Source organism: Calidris pugnax, unplaced genomic scaffold (genome assembly GCF_001431845.1).
Source record: "Calidris pugnax isolate Ruff unplaced genomic scaffold, ASM143184v1 scaffold27, whole genome shotgun sequence".
Taxonomy (NCBI): Eukaryota; Metazoa; Chordata; class Aves; order Charadriiformes; family Scolopacidae; genus Calidris; species Calidris pugnax.
Window position 1 is genome coordinate 17774326 of NW_015090893.1, and position 16354 is coordinate 17790679.

The 16354-nt window shown below is 51.7% G+C and overlaps 1 protein-coding gene across 5 annotated transcripts in view; it reads right to left on the bottom strand.

Annotated features, from left to right (window-relative positions):
* The window catches only part of LOC106891451 (long-chain-fatty-acid--CoA ligase 6), an 81063-nt gene that overhangs the window by 37928 nt on the left and 26781 nt on the right, over positions 1-16354 (bottom strand). For all 5 annotated transcript variants that reach the window (XM_014947998.1, XM_014947995.1, XM_014947996.1 and 2 more), the window contains exons 2-3: positions 1490-1710; positions 186-300 (exon numbers count right to left, since the gene is read on the bottom strand). In XM_014947998.1, the coding sequence (XP_014803484.1) occupies positions 186-300; positions 1490-1710 (336 nt within the window). The remainder of the gene's footprint in view (positions 1-185; positions 301-1489; positions 1711-16354) is intronic.

Sequence of the window (16354 nt, forward strand, 5' to 3'; positions counted from 1 at the left end):
ATCCCTTTTTTTGGGGGGCTCCTATGGTCCTTTTGTCTTTGAGTCCAAATGAGCCTCTACGCCATTTGGACCTCCCAGACTCTTTCAGCCTCTACACTCTCTGAGCTTCCCACGTCATTTGGACCTCTACATCATTGGCTCCTCCACGTCTCCTCTACCAGGCCTCCCCATCGCCATGCTCTCACCTGAGATGCTGAACCCTCTCCTGAAGACCTCGTACATGGTCCTGGCATCGTCATAGTAGTGTGTCAGCAGCTGCGGACTGTCCCCGATCACCGACCGGCGTGCCCCAGCCAGGCCCTGTTTGACACGATGTGACAAGATGCGACACAGCCAGGAGATGAGGAAACCCCAAAACGCAAACCATTTGGCTCCCCAAATGCTGGAGAAGCCTCTGCAGCCACCACCATGTTCCTGCCCCACCACCCAAAGGGACAGGAGAGATGGGACATCCATCTTGGGTCCCCAATAACATGGAGAACCACCTGCCCAGAGAGGAGCACTCGACCTGGCTCAATGCCACAGGAGATGATTGATATTTTCCAAGGACATTTGAGGAGGAATTATAAATCTGCAAGTAAATGAGTAGAGATGTACTGAGGGGAGTGACTGCTGTGGGCTCCTCAGTTCTGGCACTACGGGCACCTTCTCAAGGGCATCCAGACCAACACCAAGGACAGACCAAGGCAGGGGCTGGATTCCAGACCCCCGTGCGTGGGTTCAGTGGGGATGTTTTAGGAGCAGGAGGCAGGAAGGGTGAGAGTGACCCAACCAGGAACACACTGGGAGCCAGAAGAAAGTCTCACTGAAGCCCTAACCACAGGGAAAACTGTCCTGGAAGGTGTAAATTCCTCCCACCATTTTAAAAAGTTGTTGGAATTAAAGACCATAAGGTTTTTGAGGGGACTTCACAAAAGGCCTTAAAAATTCTCATCATCGCTTTCAAATATTAATTTAAGTGGAAACAATTTTCAGAACTAGTTCTGCTCTTTAAAACAGAGCAGCTTCATTAAACTTTAAAGCCTTTTGCAAGCATGAAAATGAATAACTCCTCAGCCTCTAAGTGTGGACTCGGGTCTACTTTTTCCTATTACTACAAAGTTTGCAGCAGCAAACTCTGCGATGGGCACACACCAGAAAGTGCCTGCTGGTTTGATCTTGTTGGCTGTTGCCTCTCAGTGGTTTCTCCCAGGCAATGGCAGCGCCTGCAACTTTCGGTCATGGATGGTTTAAGCAAAGCCAAGACCAAAACACTGTGGAGAATCTAAGAGAATAAATCACTGGGCTGTATTCTAGTTTTCCGGAAAAGGTGAATTAGGGAGTAAAGCAATCCCTGGCGCAGTGCACTACACGGCCGGTTCCAGGATGGGGTTGGGGAGCCCTCAAACCCAACAAAAGCACCTCCTGGCGTCCCTTGGGCTCGCTTCCAGGCGTGCAAACCTTGGCCGAAAGCCATCCTCTCTCCGTTTGGCATTGCCTCCGGCCTCACCTCGACCTCCTCCGACTGCATCCGCAGGTCGCAGGGCGGCTTCACGGCCCGGGGCCGGCTGGCGAACCAGTAGGCCACGACGGCGGCGAAGGCACCGATGCCCACCAGCGCCGTGGCCGGCAGGTTACGGAAAAACTGGCTGAGGTCATCGAATTCGGGGAGCCGCAGGCTCCGCAGGATTTCCTGAGCCTGCATCTTCTCCACCAGGGAAACGGCGAACTCTGCAAGAGGCAGGAGGACATGGTCAGGTCACACCGTGAGATTGGGATGAGCACCATGGGGTGGGAAGGGGGGGGACATGCTTTTCTTCATCAGCCATTGCAAACCCACTGCTCTCCTGACCCGTGGGGCTCCCTACACACAACCACCTTAGGGAAGAACAGCATCCATGGAAGAGATATGAGAAAGAAAGAAGCACCCAGCCTCAAGTTGCACCAGGGGAGGTTCAAGTTGGATATTAAGAAAAATATTTCCATAGAAAGGGTTATCAAGCATTGGACTGGGCTGCCCAGGGAAGTGGTTGAGGCACCATCCCTGGAGGTGTTCAAAGCACAGGTTGACATGGTGCTGGGGGACACGGTTTAGTGATGGTTTATTTGTCAGAGTTAGGTTGATGGTTGGACTAGATGATCTTGAAGGTCCCTTCCAACCTAGATGATTCTATGATTCTATCCCAGCAAGGGGGAGCAGGAGCAGAGAGCTCACTCCTGGAGGACACGTGGGTACGAGCGCACACCAGGCGATGCAGCGGTGGTTATCTGTAGCAGACAGATGCTGTGACAAGCTCTGGGGCTCAGCTACGACTGCACCCCCAGGGCTGCTGGGAGCTTGCTCTGCCTTCCCCGGGCAGGATGGGGGCTGCGTGGTGGCCACAGCCCCCGGCAGGGACAGCCAGCAGGGTGCCAGCTCCGGCCACAAGCCCTGGGCTCACGTGGAGCAGGGCAAAGCCAGCGTGTGTGCAAAGCTTGAGGACACGCTCCGAAACACCACTTTCTGCTTTTATTCCAGCCTCACGCTCCCAACTTCAAGTTCCTTATGATTTACATCAGGGTAAATTATAGGTGCTTCCAGCCAAGGAAAGCTGCGTTTCATGGCACAAGTGTTTCCTGGAAGAAACAACAAGCGACTGCAGAGAGGGGATAAGAGAGTGACGGGGTATCGGGGGGAGGACACACCACCACAGGGTCCCCACCCTGCACCCCACCAGCCACCGCGACGCCTCCGGAGATGGGGAGATGGGTGGGAGCAGTGCCAGGGCATTCCCAACGGGCAGAACCACAGGGAACTGCCCCGAGGGTGCCAAAACCACAAGAAAAGAGGGGAAAAAAACCCCAAAACTTTTCTCTTTGGGCTGTGGATGGAGGAGACAAGTTTTATCACACAGGATGGTAACACTCTCAGAAGGGGCAAGGGGTGGAAGAGACCTTCGGAGATCATTTAGTCCAACCCAAAGCAGGGTCACCCAGAGCAGGTTGGACAGGAACCCATCCAGGTGGGGTTTGAATCTCTCTAGAGAAGGAGACTCCACACCTTCTCTGGGCAGCCTGCTCCATTGCTCCAACACCCTCAAAATAAAGCAGTTTTTCCTCATGTTGAGATGGAATTTCCCGTGTTCCAGCTTATGTCCATGGGAGAGCTCTGCCATCCCGAGCTCGTGCCCTTCACACCTGCCAGCATCACTTTGCTATGGGCACAGGGATGGTGGCCCTGGCTCGTGCCGGGCTCACAAGCATCTTCCCAAGCACAAACTCTGCATGTTGCCTTACTTTTTTGTCTTTTGCATGTGCAGAAACGGCCACCAGAGAGAGAAGCCTGGAGCTGGGCTCACTGCCCCTGGGGTGTGAGGTGAGGCTGTCCTCAGGGGACTCCCCGTGTGGCTGCTGAGCACACAAGAAGCATTTTAAATAACTCCCTATTTACAGCAACGGGCCCCGGTATCAACTCCCCGCCAGGGAGTCTCCAGTAACGGCCAGCCCTGCAGGGGAGAAGCCAAGCAGAGGCTGCAGAGGAGGGGATCCAAACACAGTTAAGGTTTCCTGTTAAGCCCCACAGCTCTATTTATGACTTTACCAGCAGACAAGACCTTAAAGAAAAAGCCTTTCTGGCACAGGAGCCCAGGCAGCCCTTTTCCTCTCGCCCTCTGGTCACGCTCCAGCTTCGGAGCTACGGAGTGATTCATGGGGGGGCTTCGCTCCCGTGGGGGGGGCCAGGGCTTCCCGCACAATGGCACCACTGACGTTAACACAAACCAGCTTTTTTCCTCCTGGGAACAGTGTCTGGGTTACGCTGAAGGTCAGGACTACCCTCTCACAGCTTTTTCCCGTATTTGAGCCCAGGGAGCTCTGGAGGCTGGTGGGGGCCAGCCTGCAAACAGGGATGGGGGGGCACCCCCCCCCACAAAGCTCTGGAGGGGTTTTGATTAAGTTTGTATGAGTAAAAAAAGGCAGGGAACAATTAACCTCACCCACTGTCGGGCTACAATGTGGTGGGAGGCAGCAGGGAGCAGTGGCAATGACACAGCCCTTTGTAGGGCTACAAAGATGATGGGGGGCTGGAGCATCTCCCTTATGAGGAGAGGCTGAGGGACTTGGTCTTTCTAGTCTGGAGAAGGGAAGGCTGAGGGGGGATCTGACCAACATCTGTAAATACTTCAAGGGTGGGTGTCAGGAGGATGGGGTTGGTCTTTTTTCAGTGGTGCCCAGGGACAGGACAAGAGGAAATGGGCACAAACTTGTACATAAGAAGTTCCATCTAAACATGAGGAGGAACTTCTTTCCTGTGAGGGTGGCAGAGCCCTGGAAGAGGCTGCCCAGGGAGGTGGTGGAGTCTCCTTCTCTGGAGACATTCAAACCCCACCTGGACATGTTCCTGTGGGACCTGCTCTGGGTGGACCTGCACTAAACAATCTCCAGAGGTCCCTTCCAACCCCATGTCATTCTGTGACACACAGCCCATGCTCAGAGCCACCTCCCTCCTGTGGCCTCTTGCCCAGCCATCCCTTGGGCCAGATGCTGCATCCTGGTGCCAGCCCCACATCCTGCAGCCACATCTGCTTCCCAAAGGGCTCCTGACCATGCAAACCCTCTGGGACCACAACCAGCCCCTCCAAGAATGGTTGTGATGATCACAGTAAATAAAAGAGCATCCAGATGATGCTACTGGGCAATACCCACCCATGGGGTAACTTTCTCCTGAACTTTGAGCTTTTTTCCAGGAATCTGCTCATCCTGCTTTAGCAGGGCAGTTGGACTAGATGATCTCTAGAGGTCCCTTCCAACTCTGACAATTCCATGACAATAAAATATAGGCTGCAATGGCATTAGGATGAACCGAGACAGAGTGCTGGTTTCTCCCCTCAATATTTCTCCCCAGCAGGCTGTGAAAAGCAGCTTGGCCTGACACACTTTTACTAGCAAACTACAAAAAAAAGCAGGAGAGCTCAGCGAGGGAGCTATTCATTGACTGATGAATTAGCTATTTGTGCAAAGAGCATTTCAGCCAGTCCCATTTCAAACCGCTTGCTCCCAGAAACACAGCCTGTCCCACCAGAGGTAGCCACCCAGTTTGCCACAGTTGCTGGTTACACTGAAATCTTGAGAGTAACTTGAAACATGGAGAACATCTCCCCACCATCAGCCTGGGAGCAGTATTTTGGATCCACCCGTGCAGCCAAGCCGGGAAAATGCTGGTGGGAAGAGCAAAATGCTGCCGTGGGGGGATGCTTGTCCACAGCCATGACCTTCTGCCCATGGTATTGCCTGAGGAGCACCAGAACCAGACCTTTCTGCACGTCTATCCAGGTACAGGGCATCCATGGACATCTGGAGTTCACAGCATCATCAAAAGGATCACAAGAGTCCGGGTTGCAACAGAAAGAACAAGTGCTAGAAGCTAGACCCCAAACAATATGGGAATAAAACTGTTTCTGTTATAAAACTGACAGTGAAGAAAGAAAGGGTGATTACATCTTTACTGACTTTGCATCTCCTCGACGTGTGCCAGGTGTCACGTGTGTCAGACTTTGACAAATTTGCTCTAGAGACACCGAAAGCACGCTTTTAGTCTGCCGAGGGGATATGATGCTTTAGTACAGAATTAAGAATCACTTATAAGCGCTGGGAGGCATTTGGCTTCAGCAAAGCCATGGGCTCCTTGGGCTTGCATGGAACATATTCCACCCTGCCACAAGCAGGGTGTTGGTGGCAGCCTCTGCCTCCCCAGCGAGGTAAAACGTGCAGCTTTGGCTGCTGCAGCACAAGACCTACAGGGAAACTACTTAAATCCCACTCATTCCATCCGCTCCCAGGAGAACAATCCGAACATTCATCTCAATCAAACGCTCATGGTATATTTATTATTTCTGACCACTTGTGCCACATTCTGCTCCCTCTGCTGAATTCCTGCTTGGGCCACCGTTTCCCACCCACCTGGAGTTTTTGTCAGGTGTCACATCATACCCCGGAACAGGTGCCCAAATCCTTCATTCATCACCACGTCAGTTGGATTAAATAAATACGGCTGGAAAATAATAGAGATTCACTTTTCCCCGCTCAAGGGAAGCTGTTGGCCCATTTCCACGTGAACTTGAGAGAGTCCAGGGACCAGGAAGCCTGCAAGGATTTTTAGATCCTTTATGGTGAAATAAATAATAATAAAAGAAGTAAGTACTTCTTGTTAGTGACTCATCTTAAGTACACCACAGGGCATCTCAGAGGATGCCACAGCGATGGAAGTGTCAGCAACGGGAAATAACATCAGAAAACACCCTCGAAAGCAGAAATCCACCCCATTTTCTGCCCAAATGCAATGAGTGTCCTGGGATCCCTGGTGGAGCGAAGCAGAAGCACTGGGGTGGGGAGAAAGTTCACAAGCTCATCTGTTTTTCCCGCTTTTGTTCAGCAATCTAAGTTCAGGGAAGACTAAACACATACATCCAGAACAAGGTCCTGTTCTCAGGAGTGAGCTTACCCAGCTCAAGGAACGTTCCCACCACCTCTGAATCCTCTTATTCAACCTGGGACCTGTAACTTCAGCCACTGACCCTCCATCCCCGTTTCAGATCACATTTGACTCTTTCCCTACAAAGCTCATCAGGCTTTTGCAACACTTAATCTTGATTTTTGCATCCCCAAGTCATTCCTGATGAGCCCGTACTTGATCCGCCCCGGGGGCAGCAAACCTGCCTTGGGAAGGTGGCCAGGAAAAGGGCCCAGGTGTGTTTGGGAGGAGCAAAGAGAGGGGATAAACACCCCGGCAGCCTGCTACCCAAATATTTTTGGTCAGGAAAATAAATAATAATAATTAAAAATAAACAAACACACAAGCACAAAACAAACAAAGAAAAAAAAACCCCACAATCACAAAAGCCAGCATGGTCGGGCTGGGTTTCCTGTAGAGAAGGCAGCATCACAGCCCAGAGGGCACCTGAGCAGCCACCGCTGTCACCTCAGCCTCAGGAGCAGGGACAGGACACCCTCCGCACCCCTTTTCCAGTGGTTTTGCCCCATTTCTGTTGCCAGGGGTGAATCACTACAATTAAAATTATGAAAATAATTGTAAGTAGAATTCCTTGAGGGTAAACAAGTAAAACAGGATTGCCTTGTTAATAAGGAGTAAAAAATCCAAACAAACCAAAACCAAAAACCCAAACAAAAAAAAAAAAAAAAAGAAAGGCTTTATAGCAATAAACCAAAATCAAACAAATGGCTTTTCAGTCTGAGAAAATTAAGTGTTTGCAGTGGAGAACTATGAATGGGAGCCTGCAGACCCACAGCTTCTCTCTGTGCAAGAGGAATGTGATTCTGGGAATATCCCCATCCCAGTGCTCACCACAGACCCGTGTCCTTGGCTACGGCACCAGCAGCTCACGTGTTTCACTTGAGGAAACGGGGTTTACAGGATCCTAAACCACCTCCATCCAGAAAGGCAGATTCAGAGGGTTTTTCATTCAAGCAGAACAGCGTGAGCATTTTGAACTGTGCTTTCTCACCTCCCACTCCACAGACCCCAGGCTCTGAGATTTGTAGTCGCGTCCCCAGGACAGGATCAATTTTAAATAAGAAGTTGTAAAGAAAAAGATTTGTAAATAAAAATATTTACAGAAGGAAAAAAGCACCCGGCAAACTTTGTGCCATTCTCCCCCTACCTTTCCCCGCAGAAGGAAAACACCCTCGCAGTGCTCCGGGTGACTTTGGGTGTGACTGTGTCACTGTGTGAGAGTCTCCGTTTACAGAGGGCAAGGGATAATCCACCAGAATTCTCAGGGGCACCCAGAACTGGTGGGTATTAGTGGGCCTGCATGGCTGGAGCCCGTTTGCTAATTTGAAGGAGTGCTATTGCAGTGATTAACGTGCTTCTGGAGACACGTGGGCAGAGGCTGCTGCAGCCCCGCAGGCAGAGGGCATTTGGGGATTTGGTGCATTGCTTGGCCAGTACGATTCCCTTTTTCTTTTCCTTTTTTCCAAGCTCCATGCAAGCACACAGCAATCCTTGGAGGAGCAGCTGCCATTAAATGCAGCTCAGGTAGCACTGATTTTGTCTTGGCCGGGGCAGCAACTCTTGGGAGACCACAGGCTATGAATTCCTAATCACTGCTGTAATTAAAACCAGAGAGGATGCCAAGCCTGCCTCTGCCATGCTCCTCCACAAGTTTTGCTTGTTTGGGCACAGAGGATGAGGAGTTGGATGAACTTTCAGTCCCCAGCCCAAGGTCTGGTGGGCTCAGTAGGACTTGGATGAGGAGGGGACACAACGACTGTTCTGCAGGAGACGGGTCTCACGCTTGGATTAACAGAGATGCAAAAGATTTTGTGAGAACAAGTGATGTAACGAGATCTCCAACCACAAAAGTCCAGACTTCATCGTGTTTCAGCCACAAACACAATGCACAGTTTATTCCGACTTTTTCTCATTTATTTTAATTAAAGAGGAGATGATCTGGGAAGCTCAGGGCACTTGGCCACCTTTCTATTTCCAGCTAGTTTGAGATTAGGTCAATTTTACTCTCTGTTTTAATAGTTTTACGCCGTAGTGTTTATGGAAATGGTAATGCCACAGTTTACAGCAGGCACAAAGGCAGCTGATCAGCGCTAATCAGAGAGGAAATGCCATTATGTGCTTATTGATCATGACAGATAGCTACTGAAAACCTCACAGAAGAGCTGCACTGCCATGAGACAGGAAGCCAGAGAACCTGCCAGTCCTAGAAACCGCTCGAGAAAGAGTAAAGGGGGCGATAAACATCTAGGGGAAAAACATGAGCACCAAAAGTATCCGAAACTATGAGAGAACCAATGTGCAGAAACCCAGTAAAAAGCCCCAAAGCAAAGCAGACGATGAGTGATACTTGGCTCACATATTTTTGCAGGACCCCTATCCTCTTCCTGGCCCACACGTGTACTTGGGGCATGAACACGCCGCCACAGCAGCAACCCGTAATAAACAGAATCACAGGATGGTTTGGGTTGGAAGGGGCATTAAAGCCCCCCCCGGTGCCACCTCCCACCAGCCCAGGTTGCTCCAAGCAACACGTTTCACTAGAGCCCTTTTCTCCATTTAATGTCTCTCACCTTCAATCAGACCACACTGAAGTGAGCTCTCACGGCTTCCATGTGATGCATTACTGCTTTGAGTTTTGGAACAGGATATTTTCATCAAAACCACGTTTTTCATGTTAAAAAAAATGCCCCCTACTCACCGAAACAAACTCTTGCACATGCTTCATTTTACCCACTGTGCAGGAAATAATTGGCTCTCAAGTACAACAATATATAAACCACAATTACTGTGTTTTCCTTAGATTACACAACTCTTTGCAGGGCCAAATCACGCTTTTCTATTTAATTGAAGAATGAATGCAAAGGCATTAGCACTCATGGGGTATGGCTCCACTGGAACTTGGTGAGTCATAATTGGGAAAGGAAAAAAAAAAGAGAGAGAAATAAAGGATCCAGTTTAGAGATAAAAATGCTTTTTTTTTTTGGATTATTATGCCAGGATTCAGAGAGCATGAGAAGGTGAGAGGTGATGGATGCAGAACAGGTATGTGCTCTTGGACAGGAAATGAAGGAGGAAAGGCACAGAGCACCCAGGAGGCTGCGGCATCTCTACAGGGAGCACACCCTGGAGAATCACCCAGCGAGCAAGAAAGGTGATAAAAAAAAGCAGGTTATCATTTTTATTTGTTATCTTTACTAATGAAAAAATGTCCTTCTCCCCTTCCTTTGGGAATCAGGCCCCTCCAATCCGTCAAACTGGCTGTTTGCCAACAAGACTATTAAGGAACGAGGTTTCAATGGTCCCTAAGCCTCTTTAGCTGGAATTGCTTTCCTGCCGGGGGCTCGGTGCACCCCAGACTGGGTCTGTGGGGCAGGGGAAGCAGACGTGGGGCTGTGGTGAGGCCATCACCTCCCTGCTCACCCCCTCCCCAGTGCTGTCCCCTCCCCGGTGTGAGTTATCTGCTGTGGAAAAGGGCTTTACAGCCGGGTCAAGCCTCTTCGATCTGCTGGAGTGGAAATAAGGCAAATAAAGTCCACGGGGAGGAAGCTGGCAACGCTTTTGTGTGACCTCTGGTTACTGCAGGGAGGGGACAGGGATGGATGAAGGGGGTTCAGCGTGTGGCTGGGGCCGTGGCATAAATTTAGCCCAGTGAGGGGCCAAAATGGGAACATTTTTTAGGAGAAGCAGGAAGAGAAATGCCTGGTGCAGAAAGATTGTTTGAGAGAAGCCTGCCAAAGCATTTGTTACCATTATATATACATATGTATATGCATAAAATTATATGTAGATGTATATGCTTGTGTGTGCATATATATATTTTTATATATATATATAAATAATACATATATATATAAAAAAAATCTCCTCCTACTCTGGGTGCTGATGATTGTACCACTCACTGTGCTGTGGAGACAGCTCCCTTACAAAGAAAAACTCCTTCTCACCAAGTATCTGGAGTGTGAACAGCACAGGCTCCTCCTCAGCACCTGGGGCTCCTGGGGCCCGAGGTGGTGGCAGAGCCCAGAGCAGGGCACAGTGGTCCTGCTGACCCTCCAGCCTCCCCAAGGCCAAAGCCAAGGCCCAGACAAAGGATGGGAATCTCCAAGCAACCGGAGGAGCCGCACTGGCCTCCAGCTCCCAGAGAAATGCATTTGCAAGGAGATGCATTTGCAAGACACAAGACCTTTGCAAGCATCCCCCAGAAAGGGAAGAACGCTAACAAGGAGCTCAGTGTCCTGAAAGTCCAATTTTACAGAAAGAGCACAGTAATCGCAATAAACAGAGGTATTTAAAGCATCTAAAATATCCACAGCATACCATTCCCCTGCCAAGAGAAATTATTCGATAAATAATTCAGTGGCTGCGCAGAGATCTTACTTTAAACACTCGTGATCTTTCAGAGAGCAAGATCCACCACCCGGGCAGGTGGAAATGCCCCATGCCCAGAGCCTCATCCCTCTGCGTCAGGTCCATCTATTCAGCCCCTGATGGCAAAAACCCCACAAAAAGCTGCATCCTCCGGTCCCACACCTCCTCGCCAGGCGCAGGCACCGCTCACAGATGTGAACCAACCTAAAAATACCCTTTACACCCCCGAGCAGATCAGCACAGCAGTACTCCAAAGCCACCGTGACTCATGTGTACAGGAAAGCTGAGACGGGGATCCTGGTCCAAATCTGTCACTCCTCTGGGTAACAAAGCATTAGGAAGCCCAGGAAAGTGTTTTAAGTTTCCTACCAGACACTCAAAGCCCTGCCTTCTCCGAAGTCTATCAATTGCCTAAGGCACAGTGACAAAAAAAACTCCTCTCACTGATGAAACATCCTCAAAACCTTACCCAGGGCCAGCAGTGATGAACCAGAGACACAAGGTTCCATTGACTGGGCTAAAACCCTCAGCCTGTGGTGGCAGAGGGTGAAGTTCAGATGGTGAACCCCACCTGGGCTGTTCCTGCCCCTGCTGTGACACTCACCCTGTCTCTCTCGTGCCAGCGTGGCTGCCATCTGCTTGCCCAAAGCAGGCTGGGGCAGTTCCCCCAAGATAAATCCTAACTCAGACAGAAGAAAAAGCAAACCCCCAAAGCTGGGAGGTTTTCTGGCTCTTTGGTCTTTCGCCTGCAGCTCTGTCGAGGCCATTCACACAGCAGTACCAAAACCAGCTCGGGGGTTGCAGCTTCTCATCTGGGGAAACCACAGCCTGATCCTGCCCTGCCCGCATCCTTCCTGCCTCCCTGGCCCCTGGGAGCAGCCCATGGAGGTGACTAAAGCAGGAGAGAACGTGCCCCTCAGCCTCAATGCAAGGTTTACAGGTGCCAGTGACTCCTCTGCATGTTCACTGGGGCTCATTAATTGCTGTGCCCCACGGGCATCCTTGAAGTGGGGCATTGCACCATCCTGCTGCTCTTGCCAGGGCTGGGGTTCAGTTCTGGAAGCTTCTTCCAGGACATCCCCCACTTCCCAGAGGTGCCCATGATCATTTGTAAATCTCAGCTCTTGTGAAGAAGGGGCTTTGTTGGGTTTTTGACTTTTTTTGGTGGCTTTTTTTTTTTTTATAGCGACATTGATGGCTGATTGTCCCATATACTATATGGTTTTGAATGCTGTGCGACAGGCAGCGAACAAACAGCTTAAGTAATTGCATAAAAATAGTTATCTGGGGCAGAATACAAAAAGCAGCTCTGAACGGGGAGGGAAAAGGCAACTGCACCCACCACAGCCCGTTCTGTGGAGCGGAAAGACCAAGGTGCTCAGCAAAGATCTTGGTGGCTTGTTGCCAGGCAAAGTTTTGATATTTGCCTTCAAATGTTGATTGGATTTAACAAACCTTAGTCCTGCCTGTAGATACCATGGTCCAAAATTTACTGGTTTTCACCCCAGTAACCCCAGTTTTTCACAGGGGTGGTCAATGCAGGGGCACGGGGACCACCAGCCCGACGTGGTGGGGGAAGGCAGGGGGTGTCCAACCACAGCACCCAGCGGGTTGGAGAAGTTCGGCTACAGACCTTGCTAATTCCCATTTCATTGTTCCAATTCCTCTTTTCCCTTTCTTTTATGAACAGCACACTTTTCACTGCTCAGCAGAGGATGTGATTTGTGACGGTGTCACCTGCCTCAGCCTGGACTGCACCTTCCAGCCCCAACCCAGAGGCCACCCAGAGCCCCTGGGCATCACCTTCTGCTCCCCTGCAGACAACACCCTGCCCTTCAATGCACCCATGTGGGATGTAACCCCCTCCACAGCTCCCTCCGTCTCCCACACAGCCCCTGCAGGGCTCATTTTCAGTCTCCCTCCAAGAAGACACCAGAACCAAGCCCTCTGTGGCCATCTCAGCTTGCAAGAGGCCCGGGCTGGGTGGAAAAAAGGAGATTTGGGGTGAAATTTTCCACTCTCGCATGCCCAGGCAGGGACAAAGCAGGCACAGGAGCATGCATTGCCCTGGCTCTTGTGGCTGGCTCTGCTCTGTCCCCACAGCAGGTCACTGCCAGGCAAGGACAGGCAGGTCCCCCCACTGCCAGTTCCCAAACCCAGTCCTCCATGACCATTCCCACCGTGCCCTTGGCTGCATCCACATAGGCAGTATGTGAGAGACCTCATGCTGACAGGGAGGGGTTGAAGGGACACCAGGAGGCTTGAGCTGGCCCTGGCTCCTCTCCCACCACGTACACTGGTGACCCAAACCCACACCCCTGCTGGATGGGACCATGGAGCTCCTCCTGCCTTAAGCCCACCCTGGGGCACACGGCTGTTGGCCAGAGCAGGCAACTGAGCTGGCACAAAACTTACTGTCCCACGAAAGTAAGAGAAAAAATGGCTATTTTCCAACAAAATCCCCACCTGGGGTGATCATTTGGCACCATAAGCACGGGTGCCATGATGGAGCCATGGGTGCAGAGGGGGCAGGTGGAGACCTTGGTGACAGCACGGCTCAGGGTGGAATGCTGGAGCTGCAGCACGTGGTCACAGAGACTGGTCCCAGGGGCCACCCTGTGCTCAGCCTGGCCACGGCCAGCGTGAGCAAAGCATCTCCCAGCGGGATGCAGCCCAGTCCATGCATGCTGGGATGCCCCAGTATATCCCAGTCCATGGAAGGATGGTGGAGCAAGTCCTGCCAGCACGAGGAGCCCTCCTGCCCACCTCCAGCCCCTGGTATCGTTCCCATTCCCACCCTGCCTTTCCCAGGCACCAGCACAAACATTTGTGCATTGGCCCAGGGAAGGGGACACGGGGACCAACCCAGCAGCAAACATTTTGGGGTTTGTTGCTGCTATTTCTTTTGGTGGTGACACCAACTTCAAGTGGTTTCAAGTACAGCTCTGAGCACCCTGCACGGCCACGTAGGCATATTGAGGCCAGTCTGGCAGCCCTGGGAAGGCATCACCCAAAGTGACACAGAAACCTAAAGAAGCTTATAAAGGAAGACCTTCCGTAACGCGTACGAGGTGACACCATGGCGAGCTCAGAGCTTGTCCTGCAGACGTCAGAGAAGAACAGGAACATTTTCTACACCACTTCCCAGCCACCTGCTCTCCTGCAGTAAGACCAACAGTTACACAGACACTCTTTGCAGCAGGGCATTGCCTCCAGCCATGAAGATCCTGGAAATCAGGCCCCTGGCCATCTGCAGGATGCTGCCCATGGGGTATCACACCATAGATTTTCACCTGCTGCTGCAGAAGACAAAGACTCAGCCCTTCTAGTTTATACCATATAACCTCAAGCACTGTCTTTATTATAAGGAGCAATTCTCTTTAAGCCAATATTACAGCTTGAAGAGCTCCAAAACTTACTGTCCTGCGGTAAAAACAGAGCCACGTGAACAACGAGCAGACCAAAATGCCCTCTGCCAGTTGTGTGTCAAACGTCTGCTCACGAAGGTGGCCTTATGACTGTCACTCTGGAATCTGGCACTAAAAAAATGACACCGAAAATGGGAGCTTAGGAAAAGTAACAGTCATGTCATGATCTAACTCTAATAAATACGCTTGTATCCCTCACAGTAAGCTGTCCTATAATTAGATCAGCTTAATTACCAACTAAGTGCCCTGCAAGTTGTAGTGCTTTTCTGAAGGTCCCCGTCCACACAGATGGAATGAGGGGACCCCAAAGGTGTAATTACACCTGGAGAGAGGAGGGTTTTATCCAGACCCTGTGGACATATAACAGCCTGGATTGGGGCCAGGCTTGATCCCAAAACAAACCAGCAGCAGAAGAAGGCTCTGAAAGTTGCTTAAGGATCATCTGGCAACTTTGGGGTGCAATAAGGGGCGAGAAAAATAAGGGTTAAGGAAGAGGCAGGTCGTGTGCCAAAAGACCTGAAGGGAAGCAGCTCCATCCTCCTGCTGCAGGTGGACTGAAGGCAGCGGGATGGGATGGGACAGGATGGGACAGGACGGGCAGGAAGGTGGTGCACAGACCTGCCAGCTCCCACGGTGCCCTCCGCCTGCCCGGGCCCTGTGCCAGCAGCCTACGGCCACCACCAAAACACCATGCCCTCAAGCAGCCAGAGCTTCTCAAAATAATCTCTGCATATTTTCTGTGCGCGAGAATACGACCGTGCTTTTAGAGGAACATAACTTGGAGTTTCTCTCTTGCACATGAAGCCAGGAAAAACAGAGTGGTTCCTGCAGAAACAGTCCCTGTGTCAGGGCGAGCTCTCACTGCGCTGGCAAACAGCAAATAACCACGTCTGGTTGCTGCAGGTTTCCTGAGGAGGCCCCACAACTGCACAAAAGCCACCTCTGATCCCATCTTCAGCAGCCATGACTGTCCCACCATGCTCTAAACCACTGGGACCAAGTGCAGAACCTCCAGGACCTGAAACCCCTGGAAGCATCCTCTTCGTGTCCCCTACCCAACCTCTCCCCATCACGCCAAAAGATGGGACACACACCAACACAGGAAACCACACTTGATACCCAGAGTGGGTATTCCATGCCTATAGAAGAGGTTTCCATGCTCTGTGCCTCACACCAGGGTACACCCCATCAGCGTCGCACCCCACATACCAGTAGGCTCTTCCCACATGGATGGAGCACACACGTGGTTATGAGCTTGAAGAACGCATGAATCCACAGCATTTGATCAGGAACCAGCCCACACAGTGAGTTTAACACTCGTAACCTGCCACCACCGTGTAACTTTGGCAAAGGCACACGCCAACCACCAGAATTTGGAGATCCCACCACCAGCAACCTCCATCCCCACCTGGAAGACTTCAAAAGCCGACCTTGAAGTCCCAGGTGGTCATAACACAACAAAAGCCTGGAAACCTGCAGGATGTCAACTGCAATTCAACAAGCTCACCCGTCTCTGCAGAGCTCCTGCTCTGGGAAGCAAACCCTGATGGTGGGGGCCGGGAATTTTGGGGGAACGGAACCCAAACCAGCAGAGCCCTCCCGGGGCAGCCCCAGAAACCAGCCTCCATCTCTGCATCCCCCTGACCTTGTTCCCGATGCGTGGCCGGGATGCAGGCAAAACTGCCCGGGGGGGTGGGAAGGGGGTGTCCCTGAACTTCGGGGTACCCCTGAGTCCCCGCGGGGGGGTCCCTGAGCCCCGGGGCTGGAAGGGGGAGCCCCCGCGGGACCGGCCGCCCGCAGCGCTCTCATCTCCGGCCAGAGCCGGGCTGGAGCTTTGTATCTTTCCCCCTCCCTCCCTCCTCCTCCTCCTCCTCCCCCCGCTCTGTTAGAAACATCTGAAACAACAGGAAACTGCAAAAGCCACAAACTCTTTCAGGCGCTGGTGTTTCACCCCCGTCCTGCCGGGGGGCTCCCCCCGCACCGCAACACGCACAAACGCAGCCCAGACCACCCCCTTCCCCGCAGCAGCGATGCCCGTGGGGTCGTCCCCCCACCCCCCCCGCACAGAGTG